We start from the raw sequence: 19,736 nt of genomic DNA, 5'->3' as shown, positions 1-19,736 counted from the left end.
CATCTCTTTAACTCATCTAAATCCTTCTATTTAAATAAACCAGACTCAGAATAAGTTCAGTTTTATTATATCAAGCATGGATCCGTCATGTTTTCTTTATAGGTACGTTTTGAAAGATGAATCTATTTCAGATAAATGAGGCTAAATAAACAGAGGAAAGTTCACAACGGGTGTTTACAGAGGTGTAGACTTTGGATCGCGTATACCAACATCTGGCCCATGCTTCAATAGCAAACTCAAAGTGAAACACGAGAGAAAAAACGTGCCGTCAAATGTAACTTTCTGCACGTACTCACCTTAAAAAATAGCAAGTAAAAGGTGTGATTTATGTGGTGCATAATCATTGGGCATCAGTCAGAATATTTGAAGCTGGTGTGTAAATAAATCTTGATTGTTTGTATAAGGTAAACATACAAAAACAAACATGTAAATAAAAAAAAATGTTTCTTGATCCATCACACACAAATCCAGCTTGAGGCAACAATGAGTTTGGAGTGTACCTTGGCTCTTTTTTTGTGGAGTTTGTATGTCCTACTGCGCTTCTGTGGGTTTCCCCTGGGCACTCTGGTTTACTCCCACAGTCCAAAAGCTTCATGAGTATAATGACTATATTATGACCAGGTGAGAGTGGTTGTCTGCCAGCATGTGTCCTGCGTGAGTCACGTCAAGGGTTTCCCTAGTCTAGTCTGGCAGTTTAATTTGAAAAAACAAAGTGTTTTGTTTGTAATACTCTTCATTACATCATGTAAATAATATTTGTAAATATACTAAACTCTGAATTTGTATATATTGGGGAAAAAACACAAGTGAAAGGCATTTCATATAAAAGGATGAAAGGGATGTGCACCTGAAATCTGATATTTAAAATAATACTGACAAATTTAAGCATTGAAATGGGTATGTATGAAGAAATTATATAAGTAATACTATGTTATGGTGTATTCCTTGAAGCTCACTGTGACTGTTTGTAAGACATGGGTCGTTTATCTGGATCATTTTATGGCTATCTTTGGTGTGTAAGAACCAAGAAACCAAGTGTCTCATGACAGACTAGCACTATGACTTGGAGAGTTATTCATGATCACCATTGGATTGGCATTGATACCATTTTGGTCGTGACCAGGACACAGAGCCAAGTGGAGACAGTCTGAGAAAGTTCCTGCGCAGAAGCAGAAGAGTGGAATCATAGTGTCCGCATCAAGAAACGTCACCGTCCCTGCAGGGAAACTGCACAGAATCCCGATCCGACAGAAGCGTTCAGAGGCAGGCAGCTGATGTGGCACCCCAGCGTGCCAGGCTGTGTAGTCCCCATTGAAGAACTCCACACACCAGGACTCCTCGCCCCGGCCAAGCCAGCAGGCCTCACTGGTACCCTTGCGGGGAATACTAGGGTAGGTCACACCAAGCTCCCAGTACGTCTTTCCAGTTACATCTATCTCCCAATAGTGGCGGTCCAGACGAAAAGCTTGCAAGCTCAGGACATTGAGGGTGCTGTCAAAGCGCTCGGGGAGATCCGGGAGCTCTGACCACATGTCTGTGTAGGTCACACGATCACCCATGGGGGAGATGGCCAGCTTGGGGTGGGCAGTGTCTGGATCCAGAGTGACCTCACTGGCGTCTAGAGACGATGAGATGAAGTCAGTCACTGTGAAGGCGGCAACAGCTACACTACTGAAATGCCTGTGCCTTGCCCATCGATCATTCAATACACCAGACAACAGCACAGCCTAATGCGTCACTTGCTGTCAAATCCATTTTTAAGATCCCATACCCTCCTCCTAACTACCCTCATGCCACTCCCCGACTTATTCTGCTCACCTACTGGTAAGTCCTGATACTGTATACCCTCCTCTGACCATGATGTGACATTTGTCTAACCTCCTGCATCCAAAACCTACCAAGACGTCTCATGGACTTGCCTTGAAATGACCGGTAATTCAAGTATACTGTCCCTTGTGCCTGTTCCCAAAGCCTTCCTATAACGTTCAGTCGTGAGTTTTGTGAAAACCTTAAAAAAAACAAATATGGTATGATTCTTCGAGGATGATAAACCCATCTGCTTTATAATGGAACCCTTATAATGCTCCGGGACATGACGTTACCCCTCGCTGCATTCATTGCACGAAATCATAATGGTTGTAAAATGAGCGAGTAGAGCAACCGACAGTGAATTTGTTCAAGCGTCTTCCATAACTACAGTGTGCAGTTGTGCTCCAGGGTTCGGGTGTTGGTACCGGAAGCCAAGATTGTGTATTAAAGGTTGGACTAAAGCTTGCCCTTTATGGAGAAAAAAGGGGACAAAAACTGAAGAACATGTGGAATATGTGACCTCGTACACTTACAGAGGTCCACGAATTTCTTCATCAGTGGCGTTTTCGAGCAGAGGAGCGAAAGCATGTCGGAGGTGAGCTCAAGAATCAGATCAGATTTGGCCTCGTCCAAGGTCACCGTGTTTGGGTCCGAGTTGTTCAACACATTCATCACCCTGTAGATAGATAAAAACCTGAACTCCTGAGCAGGATGTTTGTTGTTTTCCTGGCCCTACTCATACCTGTCCTTGAGTTGTATGTCCTCCGGCTTTGGTAAAAAGCGCTGCAGAGAAGTATTAAAAATCAGGTTGAAAGCAACAATATAATGGAATGCAATGGTCTACGCACAGCCGCGTCCATCTTTTGGCTCTTCTGGCCAAGCGCCACAGTGACTCTGGCCAGGTCCTGTTCTATATCCTGGATGAGAGAAGTGTTCCTCTCCATCAGCACATCCAGAGCTGTAACGGCTGCCCGCTCCTCCATATCCAGGTGCGACAGCGTGATCCTCAGATCCTCATCCAGGACAGCCTGGATCTCCTGATATTGGACCACAACCCTCTCTTTTATCGCAAGAGACTTTCTCTGAGACAATGATACATAGAAAAGCAACGTCAAATGACATTGTATTGCGAGTATAGAGCTGCTTAGATGAGGTCCAACAGGTTCTCAGGAGAAACCAATGGAATTCTTAGTTGACACTTCCCAACAACTTTTCTAACTCATTTCAGTGGGGAATATACTCATCCCCAACCAGGAGAGCATGCTCTCTACTGACTGGGAAATTTGTTGTTTTGTGCACCAGGAAATGCATCAGAACTGTTTCATGTCTGGCTCGAAAACTCACTGCGATCTCCGACTGGTGAACTGCCAGAGTCTTCAGTCTGTTTTTCACTGATTCCCGTTGACACTTGAGAAACTCTTGATGTTGTTCTAACACTGCCTGCAGACAGATTATAAAACCTCACAGTGCAAGATATGATGTTGATGTTACTTTTCTCATGTCATTTATAAGTGCTATATAGGAGACATAGACCCACAGTAACATCACTGAGGAGAGCTTTTCTTTCACACATCAGAAGCCTAATATTGGGCCGTACTATCCAATGCATTTTTTGTGTTACTGCTTTCTTATAGTGGTGGGTCATTTTCTTCCTTGCTTAAAATGCAGTTGATCCATGTTGCCTATGTTGGCAGTTACAATGACCTCGGGATATGAATTAAGAGCTGGATATCTGGTTCAGGAGAAAGTCCCAAATGATTCGTACTAAACAGACCACTGCCCAGGAGACCAACATCACTAAAAACTTTGAGTTTGGTGCTTTAATAAGACCAAACAGGAGGATTTTACAAAGCTTTTACGAGCCCACATGACCACTGAAGATGAGTAACACCTGAACAGCTGTTGAGAGAGCACTGATGGTGGAGACATATGAGATTTTTTGATTCATTTGAGAATCAAAACACCGTGGAAAATCCTTCGGACTAAACGCCTACTTCCTCAATAGCCCCTTTATTATCCCTTCACATGGAGTAAAATAGGTATTTGTCACTGAAACGAAAAACAGAAGACAAATGAGAAGGTTTACCTTCGGTGTACCTGGAGGGGTCTCGGTGATTTAAAGCTTTATTGGCTTAAATTTCATACAACAAATGGCAGTGTGGGTATCCATTTATAAAATACAGCGTCCTCTTACAATAGGTGTTTACGTCTGGGATCCTGTCATTTGGATTGAACGGTATGAGATTTCCATTAAAGGGGTGGTGGTGGGCCTGAGACCTTTTGGAGATGGGTGAGGACATGTACAGCAGCCGTGTAGCGGGACAGTTGAAGGGTCGGCTGACTGTGGCCCCCTCTGTTTTTCTTTAATTCAAAGACTCATTGAGCCGATTGTTGCGACTTTCGGACCAAAAGTGTTTCAGTCCAAGCAACGGGGGGCTGGTTCATGTTGAAGCTACGAGCATCTGTCATGAGGGTTGTTCTTACAAAGTTCCACAGGAATCAACAGCAAAACAGAGCAGGAAGAAACAAGCAAGAAAGAGGAGGAAGCAGTCCCACACGGAGCAAAGCAAGAAATAAAACAAGCGCAGTCAAACCCCCAAAGATGCAACCCTTGTTTTGTTCATCATTCATTCTTTGTCATTTTTGAACATGGACGATAAATCTTGTTCACTTGTGCAAGTCTATCCGTCGTCTCCGGAAGCCTTCCATTTCGGCTTCCGAGATCTTGTAAAGAGATTAGAAAAAGAATGAAAGGAAATAAAGCTAAACTAGGATACAGTTGTCGTGTGCTATCTGGGAGAATGTACAGGACGTTCATGCGGCTGTTAGAAGAGTTTGGCCCTCTTTTTCATGTCGTTGCGTTTCCACAGAGGAAGTCTGTCAAACTCCTGGATCTCCATTCCAAAGATGTCAAAGAACGTGTCAGGTGCTAAGTGGCGCTGGAATTCAGAAAACAAAAGGAGGGAGGGGAGGGTTGTTCCGTGGTCAATGGAGCTGCTTAAAAGACATGAAGCATTGGTTCTATCAAGCACATTACAGTCATTGATGTTTCATGTTGAGATAAAGTTGAATGTCAGGCTGGCAAGTGGATAATTCCCAAGTGTCTTTACAGAGTTTTAGACCGAGTCACAGCCCTTCAGCTGAAGTTTAAGAGTTATTTTAGTGTGTTTCATTAAGTTCATATAACACAGCAAATATTCCAGAAGAAGTTTGATTCCCCCATGAACAGTATATTTAACCGATATGTTAAAATAATTGAAATGTAAGATTTTCATTCTTTTCATTTTCCCTTATCTTAAAAAATATTTTTTTTTTATCCTTTCCACAGTTGTGCAGATTAATCTTTTCACCATTGAAATCACATTGGGAAATCAATAAAAAAAAGGAAGACATTTTTAAAATGTCTTTTTTGTCCCACATTTTATTTTAGCCTTGCTGCAATCCTTTTAAGTTGTTATATCAAGTCAAGTCTTGTGTGTAATTGTAATTTCAACTATTTAAAATGCCTTTCTTTGTGACTAAAAAGGTCAGTGTGGATGAACTTTTTACCTCATTCCATTTTACTCTTACTTTTTTTTTTTGCTCCCTTTCCACATTTTTGCAACTTTCCTATATTTATTCAACAATTTAATAAACTTATATTGAATCATTTCTTCATTTCAGGGAAAAAAAAGTACATTCAGACAATAGTATTTCCCAATTTTTGTTCACTAAATTTACAAAAATCACAGACTGCTGATTTATTTGTTCATCATATAAAGGTTAAGCTGCTTTGAAACATAAAAAATGTAGTATTTTTAACCTGAAATTATCCACTTTGAATCAATGACTCGAGTGCTTGTATGTCACCAAACAGTCAAAAGCATATATATATTTGTGTAACATCACATTTACACACACACAAAAAAAAGTCCAGTATCAATTGCACAACATTGAAGTGGAACACTGATACCTCCAGCCTGGTTCTGTCCACATCTCTGGGCAGTTTAGCTCTCCCTCTACTGGTTATCATGAGCATTTCATAGGGATACACCTTCAGAAGAAGAGACTCATCAGTGTTCAAGTCCCCCTTAGCTTTAGACTTGACAAGATCATAGACACAAATGTGGATCAAGCTGTCAGAGTGGCTGAGGGGAGGCAGGACAGGTATGTGCAAGAGTGGGTTTAAAGGGTTTGGATCAAGTGCTGTAGTGCGACTGTGAGGTGTAGAATCGTGCAGAAGTTAGCTCAGAACATGGAGCCTGCTATGAAAGCGCTGTTGGCTATCAAAGTAAAAACTGGCTTTATGAATAGTGATGCCTGTGTTATCCTCTCAAAATAGTGATCTCAGCTGTTTAAAATGTGTGCAATTGGAAAGTGAAATGCTCAATAATAAGCAACTGGAAGTCATTGAAAGCCCCTGGAGCAACTCATATGCTGAAGGTCTGCTTATATACTCGTCGGTATATAGTGATATGAGTTGCCTGCGGGATGTCTGGCACTGAATGCTGCATCCAGCCACAGTAAGTGGAAGCTTAGTGCAGATGAACATGGAGAAGCCGGCATGCTGAGCGCTGAGAGTGACTGCAGCTCCTAAAGCGACATGCTGACACCCAGAATTGGTCACTGCGAAAACAAAAATCAGTTCCGACCTCTCTAACTGCCAACTAAACATACTTGCTTGGGAATACTATGTTAGTTATGATTTCATAACATACCATTTAGGACTTTAAAGAATTGTGGTTTAGCACTTTTGCTAGATCAACTACATCTATATTAGAGCTGTAACTATAACACAACCGTAGAACCAAAAAAATTAAACCTTTATCCTTAAAATAAAAATAGCACATTATAAGACAAGTCTGAACTGGTTTGTAAAAGCACTTTCAATTTGTTAGTAAAATGGCAGTATGAGTCTCACTGGTCTATATAGGGGGCAGCACTGAGTCTCAAACAGAACTTTTCATTTGTTTCCTAGATGCGCTTCGAAGAGTCATCAATATATGTGCACAATGTTCGATCAGTACAAAAAGAAGAAGATACTTGCTTTTGGTTCCAACATATTAGGCATAGATACTCCCCTGTCCATCCTTGCAAGTGCTGCACGGCCATCCTTAATGTGCTAAAGAATAGAACATACACACATGTAACAGAGTGGGAGGGGCTGCAGGGTCGATGGCTGTGGGCACTGATGGTAGTCAGCACAGTTTTATTCGATGGAGTCGGAGCCTGGCTTTTGTATGTCCGTGCGCATGTTTGACTCTCTACGTCTTCTTTAAATGACTACGACGTTACGTTTAGCTTGACAAACAGGACACTCTGTGCTTCACCGGCAGGGGCGCTTCATGTGCTGGAGACCGAATCACAGCGCACCCTGTCGGTGACATTTAAAACAGTGATGCAAGCGTGTGGCACGGGGGGCCGGTGTGCATTCAGGGCTAAGTCCAACCCACGAGCAAGCAAGTTTACAAGTGAGGAAGCATGCCATGAGGGAAGAGAAGCAGATGAGACACATACCTGAAACTCTGCAGGACAAAATGGGACAGAGAATGAGACTCACAGTTAATGGTGTCGCTCAAATCAACCTACAAATCGCCTGGTTTGACTCGTTTGGTCGAGGCGCAGTCGGGGTTAAGTTGCAGCTCACCTCTGCCTCCTCCACACATGTCGCCGTAACTGTTGTACTGGGTGAAGTCCGTGGACTGGGGCTGCGGGAGAGCAGCACAGCAACATTAAAACGGGGATTTAAACTAGAGGATTGAGTCTGTTAGCAAAAGCTCTCACTCGATGAAGGCCGTTTCTTCCGTATCCGGGCAGAGAGTTGGTTTTGGTTGGTGAAGGCGGATCTGAAAATAGAGGATTTGAATGATGAGGCGTGGTGCGACGCAGTGGAAACCTTGTGGCTCAGCACGCTGCGGGCGACTTAAGAGGATGAATGCTGCCTCTACCTGCGTCACAGTTGCTCTGTTTGGGGTCGTAGCGCTGGGCGGAGTGGCTGCGCGCATGGCGATCCCTGATCTGCTCTTTCTCCATCTCTTCCTTCAGAATCAGCTTCCCCAAACCAGACTGGATCTAGAAAAATTCAAATAATATTTACATGCTCTGCAACCCCTCCACTATAGTAGGGTTTGTGTTCACAGAACACAGCATTTCAGGACGCCATTTGAAGACCTTCTACCTTGTTGAGATGCTCCTCCTGCAGCTGTTTTCTTTTTAAGGCCTCCTCTTCCTCCTCTTCTCTCGATCTTCTCCTCCCTTCTGTCCCTGGGGATGTCAAACACGTAACATCAGATACATACGTGTCCCACTCTTCCTGTCTAGTGTCATGCTGCGCCGGTGCAGGAGTAGATGTTGAGGAGGCACACAAATAAAGACAGGACACAAATGTGAGACAGAGTTGACCAGACAGACGCGGTGGGCTTCCAGGAATATTTGGCTGCACCTGCATGACATCATGGCTATGTCATGAGTTCATCGGCCGGTGGATACAGATGAAAGACAGACAGACAGTTTGAAGTCAGTCTCAGTTACCTCTGTCCGAGCCATTTGTGAGCGGCAGGTAGTGTAGCAGTAGAGCAGCAAAGGATCGGCGTGTGCAAGCAAATCATATTCTGGTAGACCAGCATAGATGCAGAGAAGCTTGGAGCGATGGAGCGCTACTGTAGCAGCAGTGACAACATGCCCGCCAGGAGCCTACTGTACCTAACGCAGCGACAGAGCGGGGACAATATCCACCCTGCGAGCTGTCGTCACCCGGACAGGGAGCATGGGCAGCCGGGAAGGTGGCGGATCTGATGATCTCATCGGCAGACTTGCTCTGACGGGCTACGACAGCTGTATCTAGGTTGGTTACCATGGGAACTGATCTATCAGCGTCACAGTTTCATCCACATGTAACATCCCTCAGTGTGTTTTCTAATATCCTGCTGGGTTCAGGTGAAAGATCCAGACAAGTCACTGCGATATGTGTAGAAAGCTGACCTCTTTTCCGGATAAATTGTGGGTTTGATTTTCAGATTCAAATCTTTATATGATTGTTATTATTACATTTTGATGCCATAAAAAGATACAATAGCAAGTCACCCAACATTATGAAGTACTAAATTATTCTTTGAACATCATATACACAGCTACTTTTCAAATATAAAAGTGGGATTTTCATAAAATGTATAATGATTTAATATAGTATAAATTGTTTTTTCAGGAAAACGTACAATATATGCATGTGTAAATAATCCATTTTCTGTGTCCTATTATTACTTTTTTCACCTTAAAATATTAACAACATTATTGTGATTGTTAGAGCATCGCTGTGTTTACCTTGTATGTCAAAGTAGTAAAAATGTGCTATAAATTTGACATCTACAAACCCCGTTTTCCTTTTTCATCTATTATCTATTTTTAAAATTTTATCTTTATTCTATTTTGTCAGCATTTAACCTTCTCACATTCCCCAAAAATGTTGTTTGGATTGTTCTCTTACTTTTCAAGCTTCTACCAAAATATAATGTATTTTATCAAAATCACACTGATACATGAAATTGGTTGCATTCCTTTTCTTAAATATTTCAATATATTACATTTTATTTTAGTCATAGTCGACTGAAAAAAACATTACTTTTACTGTCAAAGTAAACATTATTTTCAATTATTAATATTGAAGAAGAACATGATTCATGAATAATTTTTGTTGTTGACTCAATCGAATAGAATAAATGAATCATAAATAATAAATAAAATGAATAAATAAATAATTAATAGCCAAAAAATAAAAATCTGAAACATTCTTAGCTGGGGGAAAAGAGTAGTAAACATAGAGCTATGCACTGCTGTCTTTGAGCCACAGTACATTCTAAATCCAAGTTGAAATAATTTGATGTTTTCTTCTTTTTTTTAAGACAAAAAATGTATCATGGACATTTAAATTGTCACGAAATGTGTTTACAATGTGTCAGAAGAGATTGAAATAAACAACCATTACTAACATTGTAAGTGTTCAGTACCATACACTGTTGTCAGTCTGGCCGTTCCACCGTACATTCCATCCCATATTCTAAAAACCTCCCTGTCAAATTTAACGTTCAGTAGAAGAGACTAGGGCTGTGACTTGTTAGGATAGATCCAGGGATCAGAGACAGACTTCAAACATTGACACTGACAGTGACTACAACGTGGACACAGTTGGGGTTAAGCAACACTTGGCTCCACTTGGTGCTCAAAAGTTACCGTGTTGTTTGTAGATGGGTGGCTTCCTGTAGATGTTGCTGCCCTGATCTGAAACACACACACAGTCATCGACACCCACGTTCAGAAGAGCTTCAATGGTTTCAGTCGAAAGCTTTAAATAGAAGAGCGTAAGCTCGGGAAAAGCAGTGACAGGGTGCGCTCCAGCTCCTACCTGGGAGGTGGAAATGTTTAGGGGTCTGAGAGAGAGGCGGGGTGACCGGCCGGCTGTCGGGCCTGAGCGGGAGAGGGGAGCTCCGGCCGCTCGGCGGGTCGGTGCCTCCAGTGAGAAGAACCGAGAACAGAACGTGAGACGGGATACTTCAGAGGAACCACAGTCTGAATGGCGTCACACGTACACACAGACCGGTGAGAGAAGCTGGAGTCATTTCTGGGTCAGGTCAAGCAGATGACAGTTTGGGAGTTAACTTTGATGAGGATCAATAAATACTGACGTCTTCTGGCCACTTTTGCTAACCGAAGTCTGCTCATAGAGGTTGTCTTGAAACACTCCTGCTTTTGTTCATTCCTTTCGGACAGGGGTCTCAAAAAGGTTAACCAGTCAGGTGTCATCTGAAACAAGCAGCACTTGACACCTGAAATCTGCACACATTGTGGCCCTTTTGTGGATCAGTTTGAGACCCCTGCTTTTGGTAGGCACCTAACATTTTTTACCTGATGATCATGGTTCCATTAAATACTGTAGGTCAGGCCACTTTGAACCATGAATCCATATTTCAAGTACGACTCCTGCTATTGTCTGTTAAAAACGTTCTTCTCCATGGAAGTCGTGGCCTCTTCTCCCGTCTCTTCACAGACCCTTTTCTTCTTTGCAAAGAAACTTCCCAAAGACAACTGTTTCTGACTCATTTTGTGAGCTTGTGGGTTACATTTTGGCTCTCAAGTGTCTGAGGCTTAACCAAGAGAATCTGGTCATTTTTCAAAATAAAAGGTTTTTCCAAAATAAAAGATCATTCAAACTCAGATAATACATAAAACGGAAATAATAATTTCAACTGATCCATGGACCGGTACCGGTCCCTGGCCCGGGGGTTGGAGACCACTGCTTTAGGTAACGTATCTTGTTTCTATAAACAATAACATATTACGCACTAGAGGCCATCTCCATGTGGAAAATTCACCTCAGTCATACAAAGACATGTAATAACAAGTGACATAAGGGGCTGTGTTTCCGCTCTTAAAAGGAAGTTGATCTGCTCCATGCCTTTATGGTCTGTTGCAGAGCCCTTCAGTAACGGTTCCATAATGGTTAACCATTACACCACCGCTAAACTACGTCTTAAAAGTTAGATTTATATGATGGAACATGATGGCGGAATCAGAATTAATGATGGTGATGATGGGTCCACAGCTTCAGGTGAGACAAGCAGAAGTCGATGAAGATGACCAGTCGATTCAAGGGTGAGCAGAGGAGGGAGGTGGATCGGGGCGGGGGCTTACCTTGACTATGGGGTAGGAAGTGGTGTCTGAAAGGGGAGGTGGGACGGGAGTCACTAATTCTGGAGCCCACACTGTTACTGCACAGGGAGGAACAGAGCTTCTGCATGCCGGTTAGAGCCTCTGCGGGGGGGAGAGGTGGGCGTGTGGTGTGAGGGTCGAGACCCCGGCAGAGGTGGTGACCCGGGGGGGCAAGAAGGAGTAAAGCAGGAAGGTGAGGTTCAAATGAAAGGGGCACAAACTAAAAGTCACAAAAGGGTCAGTGTAGCACAAAGACGAACACAACGCTTTAAAACTGGTTTTCACACAGTGACTTGAGGGTTGTTTTACAGAGGGAAGTTTTGAACTGACTTTTAGATGCTTCCACTGGTAACAAACAAGAGCAAAGTCCAGCTCTGGCCCCAAAGTGGTATGTCACAGTAACCAGCGTCCCTGAGGTCAAATTGTGTGAAACATCTGCTCTGGATATAATATACTGTTGCCTTTTCTATTCTTCTCGCATCATTGGTTTTGCTTTTGTTAGTGAACACAACATTTTTCTGTCATTCGAGATAACTACTTTTTAATCACTTCTTCATCCATAAGTTCTGTTTTGTTTGTTTATTTTATTTATCTTTAGCAAATCTCTCGTGTTATTTCTTTCACGTGCAATTGCATTGAGACAATTGCAGTCTTGTTTTCAGGGAATGTTTTCAGGATTCATCAAGTTGGATCCAGGAAAAAAATAAATAAATAAAAATAAATAAATGTAGCTACACTTGTTCTTCCATCTAAAATTTCTAACAAATTATCTCCAACAACCACCTTTTTCTTCTGAAGTTGACCTACCTTTATGGCAGCTTGGAAATATCTAAATGTCAATTCAAATCAAAAATAAAAACAACCCCAAAGTCAATTCTAACAAACACAGTTGCAAAGGCGGGAGGTTAGAATGTAACACAGCAGACAACATAGTTTTCATAGAGCATTGTTTCAGGTGTGTTAGCGTGCCTCAGTGGTAGATGAACATAAGGTGATGGAAACATTATTACCTGGCCTGTGAAAATGCTGCGGAGACCGTGATAAGGTGGGGATGTAACCATGGCGATTATAAACAGGAGAGCCGATGGAGCCTTGACTGGTCGACCGATGGAGGATGCGTTCTCTCCTGTCATAGGAGCCCTGGGTGGCCCCAAACACAACATGTCACTTACATGACAATCGACAAAAAGTCGATAAAATATTGACCTACCTCAGCGGGTGGAGTCGTCGACATGTTTCTTAACAACTAGGAAATAAAATGAAAAGGTTAACTTGAGCTTGTTTGTTGCATGGGAGTGTAGATACCACTAGAGGGAGCGTGTGTCGCTTTATTTAATTTGCCTTGTGAGAAGATTCTATGTCAGGGGTGGGCAAACATCAGAATTGTATGGAAAATAAAACATTAACAAGGTTTATTAATTTATTTTTTTCAAGTTTGGAAGGCCGGATTAAAACGTTTAAAGGGCCGCATGTGGCCCCCGGGCCGTAGTTTGCCCAGCCTGTTCTATATTGTTTCTTTGGAGATGCATTTTCTGTAGTTAGCAGTGAGCTAGGTCTTCGACTGGGAGACGTGGAAACGTGAAATGTCTGTACAAGGACCTCACTGCGTCTGCTGTATATTTGGATTGACCTCCACTTTGTCATGGTGCGCTATACACAGTTGAAAGCGGACTTCAGCTACTGAATAATATTTCAATTCCAAGGATGCAAACTCAACTCTAGCTGCTGTATTTAACTAGCTCATGCTAGGATTACCAACAAAAAATGCTAAGTTTGCTGAGTCATAACAGGCAAAATGGCTGCCAGGGAGCCCACTAGCAAAGCCATGGATGACTTTCTAATGTCAATACAAATACCTATTTACAAAAAATCTGACATTACACAAGCTTGACTTGAAACCTATTAGCATCACATTGATCTGTCTTAACTAAACTTCTTCAAAGCTGATCTCACCTTTTCATCAGGCAAAGGTGAACGCTCCCTCCTTGTAGTTTGCAACTGTGTAGAAGAAGTTACAAAAACCAATACATTGTCAGAGCATATTCCAAGTTCAAGTGAATATATTGAGGAGGAAAACAGATGACATGCAGTGTTTAGGTAAAGCTCTTCATGCGGGACCATGCCGAAGGCCGTGTTACCTCTCCCACACTTTCTCGTCTCTCTTCTCTCTCGTCCAGGGAGGTGGAGTACATAGGCTCATAGGTAATAAGATCGGGACGCTCAATGTCATAAATGGCTTTGACTTTGGGGATGGCAGCTAGGTCTCTGTAATCAAGGATTTCATTGTCTACTTTTGCCTAAGGAGACAAGCAAAGACACACAGCGCCCACACAGAAGGACGAGAGGCGATTACCACAGGGAAATCGTGCCACTAAACTCTTCATGCTGCAGATGTGGGAATTTCGGCCTTACATAGATGGTGTGACCCGGTGAGCCCGGTATGCTTGAACAAGGTCTGGAATTAATACTTTCAGATGACGACCGCGTCGGCTGTGAAAAGAGAGAGAGACAGTCAGGACACATTTTGGCCTCAACTTCCAAGAACCTTGACATCGATGAGAGATGACGTCTGGTTCTATGAGGCTTGTTGACATGTTGTGATTGGCGCATTCATTTGCATGTTTGCAAAGTGAATGTGTGGCTGTGATCGCTGAATCTCTCATGCCTGTTCATGAATAGCAAGAAAGCCACATTTGAGCTCAATGGATAAATGGCTTCGTAGAGGAGATAAACCAGAAGTCGGTGACCGTGTTTACACTTCATAAAATGTCTCAATTTCATGCTCCGTTTCTATGAGTTACAAGGCTGGATGGCACACAGGGAGCACTGCAAGCTGTCTCCAGCAGGGGCAGCATACATGTGCCTTGTCTTTCAAGTATGTGGTGAAACACAGGATGATGGCATCTCATAGCCAATAGCGAATACAGTACCTGCCTTTCTGTTTTTTGGAGGAATAAAAGGGATGGAGGCAATAGCTGTGGAGGAAGGGAGAGGGGGGGGTTCACAGGACATCACACAGGGCTTTGCCTCTCCACTCACACTAACGTACTCACTGAGTTGTGAAATTATTGCTCGAAAGTGCCTGTTGAGCTGTGATAAAAGGTGTATTTACATAAAGCATCCATCCAAACAAGACGCGACTGTCCACGAATGTAAAGTCACAAAGACAAGGTGACAGACGTGACAAAGTTTTTGTTGGATATTTTAAATAGTAAATGAAAATTCTTATATTTTTAATGAAACACACGTTGTAAAAATGTTTATAAAGTAATAAATATAATAATATATTGCCACTTGATACACATAATTTGGCTTGAGGATAAATTGATTTTGAGTTGCTCAACATTTAACACAGTTAGGAAAATAACAAAGCAACTTGGTGTTCTTGGCTGCTGCTACAACATTAGGTGCCTTCTTTACGTTCGATCTTGGAAACGCCTTAAACTGAAAGTGTGATGCGACATGTCTAAAGCGCTGCGCTTTGCTAATGTACAGATGTTGCCATTTTTTAATGAAAGTTTTGCAGGAGCGCTCAACTTAAACACTGATCGTGTGTAGCACGACAATGAGACTTTCAAATAGTACTGTAGATACTGTAGATTTAGCAAGTCCAACCTACGATTTAACAGCCTGATATACCACCACCAGCGCCTTAATAAATCATTAAACCCAACAATGGTTTCAGTGCTAGTCAACATGCCGCAAATGTTTCCTCAAATTGCTCCTCTAAGTGAGTGGAGGACAATGGAGTCAGTGACTCTCAAATTCCTACCCGCTCCCTGTGTCTCTCCTCTGTCCTTGTGGTGTTCTTGCACCCAGGATGCCAGACTGTTGATCCTGAGACGAGAGACAGAGAAAGTGCAACAGAAAATGTACTTAAGACAGCTTTAGACAGCACACTGTAAGTAGTTTGTTTGTTTCTTCTTTGAAGTCCACATGCTCACGTTCACCTCACACATCCGGTTTGCCAGTCAAACCATTTATTCCGATGCTGTGCCGATGTTTCTGAGAGTTAAAGGATGTGATCGCTCAGTGCAGAACAACATGCTGGATGCAAACACAATGTAAGCAATTCATTTTGATCTGACTTGAGAAAAAAAAGACCGACTTGAAAGACTTGAAAAAACAAAGAATCAGTTTCGGACACTCCGACATTTTGCTGTTGCGCCTCTATAAATAATATCTTTCCAGTCACCATGACAAAGTGTTGAGGATCCCTGAGGCTTCACACCCAGAGGAGGCAGTTCTGCTGTGTTCACTGTCACACCGCAGTAATAAAGTTTTAATGAGAGAACAGCAAAACGGCACACACCTTGCAGATACATCTCCTCTCCTTCTGTGAACATCTGATTGCACCTGCTGCAACGCGCACAGCTCGGGTGGTAGTGCTTATCTCCGGCCTGGAGATAAGACAGAGGAGAATCAGTCAAGTCTGTGAGGAGGGGAAATCCACCTTCTCTGGCATATCCTAAAGAAATCATACCACACTTTATAGATCTGCTTCACACTGTCTTGGAGACCCAAAGAGCAGAATCAGAATCAAATGTATTGCCATGGTCCGTGGGGATCCCACCAACTAGGAAAGTGTTTTGGAATAAAGTGCTGACAGAAAATAAAAAATAAAAAATAAATAAATAAAAATACCAAAATAAAATAAAATAAAATAAAGAAACAAACAAAGGCAGTTCACGAATTCAACAGTCTGACGGCAACACGTACCTCCACCACCTTCAAAACTTAAAAACTCTGCTTTGTCTGTAAAGCAGTTCAGACAGAGAGTTCTGAAAGGTAGTGTATGAATGAGCTTTTCTATTATATAAACTAGAGTCAGGACTCCATTAAAAATTGACCTCATTATTTAGAGGTTTCTAATTACTCTATCATGGTTAATCACGTTTTTATATCTGACACAAAAACTGTGAAATTCAAGTTGGATCTGTACTTGGCAGAAACATCAGGATGGAAGTCTTCCAGTGATGAGCAAACTGTGTGTTATGTGCTTCTAACCTGAAGTTTTTTTTTAACTGGAATTTTCCATTCATAAGTGCAATTGTATTTAGTCACCTTCCTCATCGCTTGGATGTGACATCACATTGCATAATGTGGTGCAAAAACTTTGCCAGTGAAAGAAACTTCATACATAATTCATGAGTTATTTGCATCAGCGATTCATTTTTTTTATATATTTGTCAAAATTAACTAGTGTTTATATCCATCAACACATGGCATAGTGACCTGGCTTCGCCTTCTCTTCCTAAATCCTACTCCTGACACCATATCTAGCATTCATTGAGTCAATCACCAAACCCTTTTCACACTTTCTTGCTGTGCGTCTGGTTAACAATTAGCATTCAAAATGGGGCGAACATCTAGACCTCAAACTTCATACGGTGATGGAGGCAAGTCTTAGTACTGCATGCAATCGACTGGTACCTCTTCTATTAGTTAGTCGAGTTTGTAACTTGCTGCACTAGAGAGTCTTTTTATGACGTTCTAACTCAGTTGTCAGCAACTGCCGCTACCTCAAGCTTTTCAATCCAGCACACTGAATAGCCGAATTCATACTGAAGCACACTTCCAACACAAGGAGCTACAGTCTCCAGTTACATTAAACTAAATCATGCCTGAACACATGCAGCGCACAAGCCTCCTCAGAAACTCTGAAGAAGTGAAATATTCCCATTTGCAGAAGAGCCATTAGCGACGATCAAAAAGCCACTCAGAGATGCACATTTGCATTAAAAGGTTACTTGATCAGTCTATTGAAGGAGCCGAGCTTCAATGATGACCGACGCTGAACGGTATAATAGCGGTGCTTGACATGAGTGCACTGCTGTCCTCAGCGTTCCGTCACCATAGTCTCGCAGCATTTATGACACCTGGCTGACAGACACTGTGAGCACCACCCGCCGGACTGGACGTGGCCCTGGTCTCCAGCTAAGATTAGACTGTCAGACTGGTGATGGCTTTGGCAGCAGCTGGGAGGGGGAGCCGCCGCCAAGGTCCTTTACTATTGTCATAAAGACATGAGCTAACGCTGGATTACTGTAAGCCTTGACATTTTCAAACCATTAAATGAGACATAACTCCATTTTCGACTGGATCTTCGTCTTTTTTTTTACAGGAAACTATTGAATAAAGGCTCGAGAAGCTTTATAAATAGACTTAAACACTTTTCGTTTCGTAACGGACGGCATGAAAAAATAATGGAGACTTGTGTAATCACATTGGCTGATTTAATATTAATATAATAGGCTCGCCTATATGCTGCTGGAGCGCACGCATAGTTCAGTTATAAAGGGCTGCAAATCTGTCTGGGATGAATATTTCACTTGATTCATGTGGAGCTACTGTTTGGCTGCCCCAGATTACACAGGAGATTAGCAAACTACATTTGACAATTCAGCTCCCTCCAGCAACCACTTTCTGTATGGAGAGCACCGTTTGGACGCCTTTTCCACGAACGTTATGTAACGCCGCAAAACATTTATAACCTGCCTGGGAAGAAGAGTTTCTCCAGCGCTAAAGCGGCTCCTTCCACTAGCTTGGTTTTACATGCGCTGTAAGTGATACTACACGCTACAAACAAAAACTGTATATCACAAACCTCAGCTCTTTGATTTATCCAAATATGTGCCGTGGACTTCACACAAATACAGCTGCCAGTTTAACTATCAAAGCTGCAATGTTGTTTATTACCTTTTGGAAGTCATTGTAGTGCCTGGTATATAGTCATGATAAGACAGATTTATGTGTGCTATACGCACACTCCAAGCCAAGATGGCGCTTCCCTGCTTATTCGTGCACCGAGAGAGTGTCAGGTAGAGTCTGCACAATCACAGCGAACATATTTAAATTGTGTGTTGCCACCCAGTGCCAGTGAAACTAGTGATGATTTGAGGAGATATGAAGATGGAGTCAGCCTTCACTTCTGTACAGTGTGGGTGATTGACCGGTCACAAATCTGATCACATAAAAGTAAACAGAACTTTTATCCTTCATGAATGAAAATATCTGAAGGTCGAGGAGGAAGCAAGAGTTCTCCGATTGTAGTCAATAACGCTGCATTGAGTTGCAGGCAAGGCCACCAAACCCAAGAGAGAGTCGAGGCCAAGACCAGTACAGAACCACAAGTCCATTAGTGATGTAGTCACCTTTAGTTCCTATGGTAAAATAAACAGGCTGTTTTTTCAAAATAGTTCAAGAACTGAAATACTTTCTTTGGGATAAACTGTTGGTATGTTCTGTATTCAGTTTGGTCAAGGACTCACCCATTATTGGTGGTGGTTTCGACTTCAAACACAACCCTAAATAGGGTCATGCGGTAAAGTAAAAATGAGCAGCTTTTCGCAGTGTTCTGATGCGCCATGTCTTTACCGCACAACATCAGTAAAGACTTTTCACTTCTGTGAAAGGGAACATTCCAGGTGCCATATTCCATTGCTGACTTGTGAACCATGACATTGTGTTTTTTTATTTTATTTTATTTTATTTTCAACCACTTCCTATGACAGTGAGGAAGTAGCATAGCTCAGATATGACGGCGAGAATGATTGACTCCTCCCATATTTGGTGCTCTGACTTTTCTTATCCTGTAAGAATTGACCATTCATAGTACTGTCGCAGTAGAACGAATACAATCTGAATAGAGCCAATATCTGCGTCCTACCATCAGCTGAGGCTAGGTATCATTTTGGACAGAAGAGTTCCTAGTATCTTGATGTCTGACTGTCAGCACCATGCGGTATGAAGGTCCAGTTTAGACAGCATGACCTCAGTCTTTATTTACCAAGCTGGAGTTTTGACATCAAACCCAACTCCACTAACCAATAAAAATCCTCAACAATCCCTTACCTCTAGAACCTTTCCTGTGATAAACTGATGACACGCCTCGCACTGAACTCCAAAGTGGGTCTGGTAGTCCTTCTCACAGTAGGGGGCTCCATCCCTGAGAAGAGAGAGATGTTTGTTGAACAGACATGTCCTGGATTTGACCCCGAGGCCTGTCGTGCCAGGAGGAAGACGTCGCTTACTTGCTGATGTACTCCCCGGTAAGCACTTTGCTGCAGGCCTTACATTTAAAGCAGCCTAGATGCCACTGTCGGTCTAGCGCGAGGAGAGCCTGGCCATTTTTTATATCCCGACCACACCCCGCACAATCTGAGAAACAAGCAAAAGTGAATGAGTTCTGAACGCTGGATGGTGATAAGGAGAGTCTGAAATCGTCTCCCTCTTTTTATCAACCA

At 42.4% G+C, this 19,736-nt stretch overlaps 2 protein-coding genes across 5 annotated transcripts in view; both read right to left on the bottom strand.

The window, feature by feature from the left end:
• Positions 1–91: 91 nt before the first annotated feature.
• On the bottom strand, positions 92–4,518 carry LOC128764619 (probable E3 ubiquitin-protein ligase TRIML1). Its single transcript, XM_053874525.1, has 5 exons — positions 4,481–4,518; positions 2,658–2,949; positions 2,552–2,592; positions 2,343–2,485; positions 92–1,618 (listed from the first exon to the last, which is right to left on the bottom strand). Exons 1-5 carry the CDS (start codon positions 4,516–4,518, stop codon positions 1,041–1,043), a joined length of 1,092 nt encoding a protein of 363 aa, XP_053730500.1. The 3' UTR covers positions 92–1,040.
• The window catches only part of ablim1a (actin binding LIM protein 1a), a 42,403-nt gene continuing 25,501 nt past the window's right edge, over positions 2,835–19,736 (bottom strand). For 2 of the 4 annotated variants that reach the window (XM_053874569.1, XM_053874571.1), the window contains exons 5-22: positions 19,524–19,650; positions 19,345–19,438; positions 15,803–15,890; positions 15,263–15,327; positions 14,421–14,465; positions 13,903–13,980; positions 13,629–13,787; positions 13,444–13,488; positions 12,701–12,736; positions 12,501–12,630; positions 11,473–11,592; positions 10,187–10,291; positions 10,015–10,062; positions 7,967–8,052; positions 7,737–7,860; positions 7,573–7,634; positions 7,436–7,496; positions 6,599–7,313 (exon numbers count right to left, since the gene is read on the bottom strand). In XM_053874569.1, coding sequence (XP_053730544.1) covers positions 7,132–7,313; positions 7,436–7,496; positions 7,573–7,634; positions 7,737–7,860; positions 7,967–8,052; positions 10,015–10,062; positions 10,187–10,291; positions 11,473–11,592; positions 12,501–12,630; positions 12,701–12,736; positions 13,444–13,488; positions 13,629–13,787; positions 13,903–13,980; positions 14,421–14,465; positions 15,263–15,327; positions 15,803–15,890; positions 19,345–19,438; positions 19,524–19,650 — 1,655 coding nt within the window. In that variant the 3' untranslated portion in view covers positions 6,599–7,131. Of the gene's footprint in view, positions 4,749–5,761; positions 5,843–6,598; positions 7,314–7,435; positions 7,497–7,572; positions 7,635–7,736; positions 7,861–7,966; positions 8,053–10,014; positions 10,063–10,186; positions 10,292–11,472; positions 11,593–12,500; positions 12,631–12,700; positions 12,737–13,443; positions 13,489–13,628; positions 13,788–13,902; positions 13,981–14,420; positions 14,466–15,262; positions 15,328–15,802; positions 15,891–19,344; positions 19,439–19,523; positions 19,651–19,736 lie in introns of those variants that run through there. The other 2 variants (XM_053874572.1, XM_053874570.1) reach the window with 2 other exon arrangements.

This window comes from Synchiropus splendidus, chromosome 9 (assembly GCF_027744825.2).
Source record: "Synchiropus splendidus isolate RoL2022-P1 chromosome 9, RoL_Sspl_1.0, whole genome shotgun sequence".
Lineage (NCBI taxonomy): Eukaryota > Metazoa > Chordata > Actinopteri > Syngnathiformes > Callionymidae > Synchiropus > Synchiropus splendidus.
Note: the sequence above shows the minus strand (reverse complement) of the source record. Positions and strands in the feature narration are given on the sequence as shown.

Bases quoted from the DNA above. Each gene is read 5' to 3' on its own strand.
- LOC128764619 (XM_053874525.1), bottom strand. From the start codon at position 4,518: ATGGAAGGCTTCCGGAGACGACGGATAGACTTGCACAA. The intron at 2,593-2,657 runs GTGCGTAGACCA...ACTTCTCTGCAG, and splicing joins GCCAAAAGATGGACGCGGCT to CGCTTTTTACCAAAGCCGGA. The intron at 1,619-2,342 runs GTAAGTGTACGA...CATCGTCTCTAG, and splicing joins GAAGAAATTCGTGGACCTCT to ACGCCAGTGAGGTCACTCTG.